The following is a 6,000-nucleotide window of genomic DNA, read 5'->3' as shown; positions in this document are numbered from 1 at the left end:
TATTAGCGACACTTTATTCACTTCCCCCTACTCTGCAAAGATGCTGCACAAGGCTGTAACAAGATACACACAAAGGTCATTTTTCACAAAGAAAAAACAAAAAGAAAAAGAAAGAAGAGAAAAAGCTCTGTAATAACTGCAGTAGTAACGCACAACAAGCATCCAATAGCTGGCTTCCAGCCTGGGGAGCCCTGGTGATGTGCAGTTAGGTTTGGGACGTTGCCATTGTTCTATAGGACTCCTACTCACTTTTTTTTTTTTTTGCCCTGTTCCAGGACTTGTTTTTCCCCCCTGTGTTGCACGGTTTGATTATTCAAAAGCCCAAATCTCTATGTCCTGTACATAAAAATCCTCTTTTTTTGAGAGCATAGGGTTCCCAAATGTTTTACAGGAGTGGCTCCTGCCGTGGTAAAGGTCTCCGTCCAGCCACAGGCCAAACTCCCCACTACAGAAGAAAGAAGAAAATACATTAGACAACTTCAAGCCATTTCAGGATCAGCAGTAAAAAGCCTGCGTTTTATCTCAATTTATGCTTTTAACTTGCAGGTGTAAGTGTACTGGGCAAAGTACCAACTACTCAGTGTGATAGCTAACAAATGGCACATACATATACAAATACAACTTATATTACTGATCGTCACCATGACATCAATTATTTTAATCAAAACAAAAGAACGTTTTATATCTGCATGTGATCTTATGAGCTCCGCAAAAGTGCAAATATCTTAATAACACCATTCTTCTAATGCAGTCCACATTTCTGGACATCAGCAGGCTTGTGTCTACTTTATGTCAATCTGAATTTAAATTTGACATGCTGTCATATTTAATTATGACAAATATGTTGCACCAGTGGTCTGTAGATTTCTGGCTCACCTTCCTCCACCAAAAGCTAAGGAGTCCATATCCCCTTTGATAAAGAACATGTTGTCACCGGTCCACTTGTACACCTGCCCATGATACAACAGAGCACATATTAGAAGATACTGTATGACATATTCAGTGATGATATAAGAGAGAAAGAGAAAATGTAAACTAAAAAACACTTATACAGCATATACATCATATTTAATTCTGTGTCTGCTGCTGATGTATGAAATAATTTGTCTCACAAAGCTTTAAACACAACACAAAAGCATATAAAGGTTAAATACCCACCGTGCTAAGTCTCCTATATACACAGCAGGCAAACATGCCTGAGCAGTCCTTTGGAGTGGTTTTTACAGCCACTTCCCATATATAACACAACCATTCTCCTTCTAGGTCTTTGCCAACTCATGAGGGAAATATTTGGCTCCTTAGCTGCTAAATGCTTCTTTCTGTTCACCAACTACTTGCTGACTGACTGGTGCTGAACAGGGAGTGTACACTGGGTTTTAACAGGGCTTTTGCACCAAAAACAGCTGCCTGCTAAAACTGGGAGTGAAGTTACAGAGAACCAAAGCAGTAAAGCTGGTGGCCAGAGAGCTAAAACAAGCTGCTGAAAGCTCTGCAGAGGTGGGGAGAACTGCAGGGTGTGTCGCTATGAGCAAATGCAAACATTAGTTCTCCTCACTCCTCCATTATTGGAGAAGAATATTCATTCAGAAGTGCAAAAAAGTTACAAAATCTAACAGTGACAAAATGTTATACCTCAAACTCTGGATTAAAGGTGAAGAGGAAGGTCTCTCCGGTGCCATAAAAGCCATCGCTGACCTTAAAGGGCTCGGATGCCAGCGCACCAAACACCTGAAGTTATTAAAAAAAACAAAATGACAACAACAAAAAGGTGATCAGTACCATAACAATGTGCCACTGTGGTTAGCTTCTTAAATTTGGGCGCGTACCTGGCCGTCGCTGTCTTTAATGACCAGGAGCACCGGGGTGTCCTGGGCCTGCATGGATCTGTACAGCGTCTTAATGCTCATGCCGTGCTTTGCAGTGCCAAAGACCAGCGTCCATGGGTACCCGATGGTCCGCGGAGGGAGATTCCTGGCAAGCTGTGTGCGGGGAAAATAAATTTAAAAATACAGAGATGAAAAAGGAAGGGAAAAAAATGAAAGAAAGAAAATGAAACACAGAAAGGCCACAGCCACCAACGCTCAATTACATCTGCGGTGACCTTTTAACACTCTCTGGCGTTTAAGGAGGAGTAACAGGGCTGAAAACAGTGAGAGCAGTCTCAAGAGAAAGAGAGGCCCAGCAGACCCTGAGAGAGCACGCTGCCCTGCTGCTGACTGACTCGAGGATTAACGGCGGCTGTGGTGTATGGGGAGATAATGCCGACAAGGCGCCGGAGGAGCGGTACAACTTATGTCTCATTTTAATGGACAGATAAAACAGACACTGACTAAAACATGGAATTAAAGTGACAACTTTTTACTGCTATACAGAACAAGGACCTTTAAATGTTCTGTTCACGCTCAAACAATTCCTCAGTCCCTTTTGGCATTTTTCTTGTTGGATCAGCACTTGCTCCAGTGGTGGAGCTGCAGCAGTCATATAATCAGCAGGCTGGGAATGAAGCCACGATTAGGCGAGGCCTGACTCAGCTCACCTCTGCACTGCTTTGAGCCAGGCCTGAGCCCCGAGCTCTGTCCGCAGGGTGATTAAAGAAAGCTTGCATATTGGCACTCTATTGGTTAATAAGCCAAGTGGGACTAATTTGGAGCTCTGGGTGTGTGTTAACTTGCAGTGCCTGCAAGGCACACAGTACACCTAACAACAACATGAAAGGTTGGTGACTTGGATGTCTGTTTCATGCATTTCTCTTTCATCTTTGTCACCGCTTATTTCTAACTCTTTGCGTTGGCAGGATTAACAAACCAAATCTACCTGAAATCATCCGGAACACAATAAATAAAAGAGAACATGTTGATTCCTGCTTTGAATGAGCAAACTATCCAGTTCATGTTTCAGCGCCTAATGTAAAGCGTCCTGATTTTCAAGTGGCTGTCGTCCTGAGATCACAATTTGTAAGTTAGACCGCCATGAAACTTTACACACGTACTTTACAGCTTAATCAATACTATGATACTGATAACATTTATTAAATCAGCGTTTTTCATGGAAGGAATGTAACATTAACCTGAGGAATGGCCAGGTTATAACCAGTCAAAACTAATGAGATTTCACTGCTAAATCCTCACAATAACTTTTATGTTAAAATTCTTATCACCTGCACTAGGAGTCTGGACCTGTACTGACAATATATATTAAAGCCAGTCACCAGCTGGTCACCTGCTCATTTTTACTGGTTACCTAAATTTTAGCTTTAGCATTTTAGCTAGAGTTAAGAAAACATCATCTACTGTGGATCCAACAATTATTTTTTAGATTCTCATCTCTATATGATATTTAGAGAAACAACAATTGCAAGTTTATGTTACTAATGTCCAGGGTGGAAAGAAAGCTAATCTACAAAAGAAGTCAAAGCAGCAGTAGCTGACACCCAAAGGTATATTTTAAGGCTTTCGTGTTAGTGTTTAGTTTTCCACTAACTGACAAAGCTTTGAATGGACAGCAGTACTCTCTGTGATGACATCATAAACATTGTAACAGGGATATCGTACAAATGTTGGTCACTGAAAATAAGCACTTGACAAAAATCAGGCGATTTGTTTGTCGGTGCTGTTGCTTCTGCTCAGTGTATCCACCTACCCACCTAACAAATGCTACTAAACTTATTCAAGCAGTGAATGAATCCTTTTCCCCAAACACACAGTTGGAAATCAAGACTGCAAGGTAGCTCTATGAACTGATGACTTAATTTGTTTGGGTGCTACGACATTTTGAAAGTAAAACAAATCCTCAGTTTTTTACATGTCAGATTTCCAGCCTGACACAACACACAGGCGTCTCACAGAGATTTAAAGACTAAGATGAAGAAAAAAAACAAACAAAAACATTTAATGCTAATCATTATCAAATCATAAGAAATTTCTAAATATTCTGTGGTTTCCATTTTGTATCTGTAAAAACAAAAACTAAAAAGCTTACTGCCAAGCCTACTGGGTTATAATGAAAACAGGGAATCTATTATATTCACTTTCAACATACACTAGACAGTGGGACTATTTTCATCAGTTGACACGCCTGTGTATTTACAGTAACAATTGCACAGGTAACACTAACATGGAATAAAAGACAGCATCAATGTTCATTATAACAAAGGAACAGGCTACCCGGATAACAAAAGAGGAACAGGCATGTGCTCTTAGTTTTGGATTGTTGTTGGAAAAATATTAAGTTTAGAATACCGTCAAGTTGCATGAGATGAGATTTTCTGCAGCAGCACTTACTTTCTCTATCTGGTCGGCCTCCAGGAGTTCGCTGGGTTCTCTGAGGTTGGGTTTGAACGTGTCGGGCTCCAGCTCAGTTTTGACCGCGCCATGTTTAGAGTTCACCTCTTCCTTGGTGGTAATCTACAAGCACAAATACTTGTTAGAGATGCACTGACAAGACGAGCTGCACTTCCAAAGAGCTCTGATACTGGATGCGTTCAAAATAGCTACGGTCTTCCAGTTGCTACTTTTCGTAAAAGGGCAATGACATGACCGGCTTTACTAGTCAGGCTGTCTACTAACTTCCAACAGACATCTGTGATCTGCTGAGGCTACAAAAAAATTGGACAGGAAAGTATTAAAAAAAGACAACAACGTAGAACTAGATAACCAACTCCACAAAGCATAACAAGTTCAGCTAAACAGGCTGGGCGATAGAGGAAAGATGGGGAAAAATAGCTTCTTAACTATAACTCAATCTCACTAACAAAATGTACATTTTTCCTCCATTTGGGGGCTTTTCATTGTAGCCGTTGTCCTGCCAAAATTACAAATGCAGTGTTTGCTAGCAACACACTGATAATCCAACAATGTGATGATGACAGCTGAATATCTTCCTGCCACTCTCTGATGCCAGATGACTAGGATCAGTTTGGCACAAGTGGGAGAAGCATTGCAGAGACACTGTCTGGGAGAAGAGAATGCTAAGTGAATAGGAAATCGACCCAATGAATAATTTGCACTCCTATGTTTGACATTTTCTCTGACCAGCCGACTGTTTGGGTTATTTATCTTTCTCAATAACAGAGGCTGATTGTGGAGCACTTCGCCACTGATGACTGGGATGCTATCATGTTTCGGTCCCCATTCAAATGAGGCCTGCCTGCATTGTCCTCAGAGAACATCATTCATCCTGTCAGGGGAGTCTTACTTCAACCCTCTTTCCAATTCGCCATCTCTTTGTTCTGCAGTCCTTCAATGTCTCTCGATTAGTCCTAAGGCAGGCTGCGCTCTTTACATTCAGCTCATTTGAGTAGTACAGGCAATTTGTATTTTCGAAAAAAGTTCTACAATAAAACCCCATCTGTGTGTTTCCTGTATACAATCTACATATCCATATAGAGCTAGCGACACTGATCTACCAGACTGATCTAGTGGAATGAAGACTAAAAATGTTCACCGAGTCTAAAAAGAAGCCTGACGCATGAAGATAAGGCTGCTGTGACGTGAAAACCTCATCGCTACGAACAACCTGTCTGTAATGGAATGATAAAAACTATTTTCAGTCGACTGCTCAACAAGTTATTGCCAATGTTTGGCGTCTAACAAGCTTTGAAGAGAATATGTGAGCTGAAAGTACTACATTTATGTTTACTTAAAGCAACAGGGGCATCAGGAACAGGAATAGCAGCAGCAGCAGCAGCAGCAGCAGCAAGTAAAGCTTCAGTGGGGAGTCTAAAATAGACCGTGTTGGTGCAGCAGATTTGGGCAGAGTGAAGAAAGAGGGGGCAGACGGGGTTTGGTCAGGGCACCTGGAGTCGTTTGCAGAGCGAGCGCAGATCTTCGCTGTTTAGCGCATCGATCCGACGGTGGTACTCCGTCAAAGACACTACCTGGTAGTACAAAAACAGGAACAGGTGGAACATAAAACTCTGCCACTTCTAATGCTGACCATGGGGAGAAAAAAAGTTGAGTTTTGGAAGTCAGTGTGCGCTCAATGTACACTCCTCTGTTCCAA

At 41.6% G+C, this 6,000-nt stretch overlaps 1 protein-coding gene across 8 annotated transcripts in view; it reads right to left on the bottom strand.

Moving 5' to 3' along the window:
* Positions 1-6,000, bottom strand: part of oxr1a (oxidation resistance 1a) — a 175,809-nt gene continuing 169,809 nt past the window's right edge. For 7 of the 8 annotated variants that reach the window (XM_026184158.1, XM_026184156.1, XM_026184157.1 and 4 more), the window contains 6 exons: positions 5,795-5,875; positions 4,281-4,403; positions 1,827-1,979; positions 1,633-1,728; positions 877-950; positions 1-445 (listed from right to left, as the gene is read on the bottom strand). In XM_026184158.1, coding sequence (XP_026039943.1) covers positions 310-445; positions 877-950; positions 1,633-1,728; positions 1,827-1,979; positions 4,281-4,403; positions 5,795-5,875 — 663 coding nt within the window. In that variant the 3' untranslated portion in view covers positions 1-309. The remainder of the gene's footprint in view (positions 446-876; positions 951-1,632; positions 1,729-1,826; positions 1,980-4,280; positions 4,404-5,794; positions 5,876-6,000) is intronic. The other variant, XM_026184160.1, reaches the window with a different exon arrangement.

This window comes from Astatotilapia calliptera, chromosome 11 (assembly GCF_900246225.1).
Source record: "Astatotilapia calliptera chromosome 11, fAstCal1.2, whole genome shotgun sequence".
Lineage (NCBI taxonomy): Eukaryota > Metazoa > Chordata > Actinopteri > Cichliformes > Cichlidae > Astatotilapia > Astatotilapia calliptera.
Note: the sequence above shows the minus strand (reverse complement) of the source record. Positions and strands in the feature narration are given on the sequence as shown.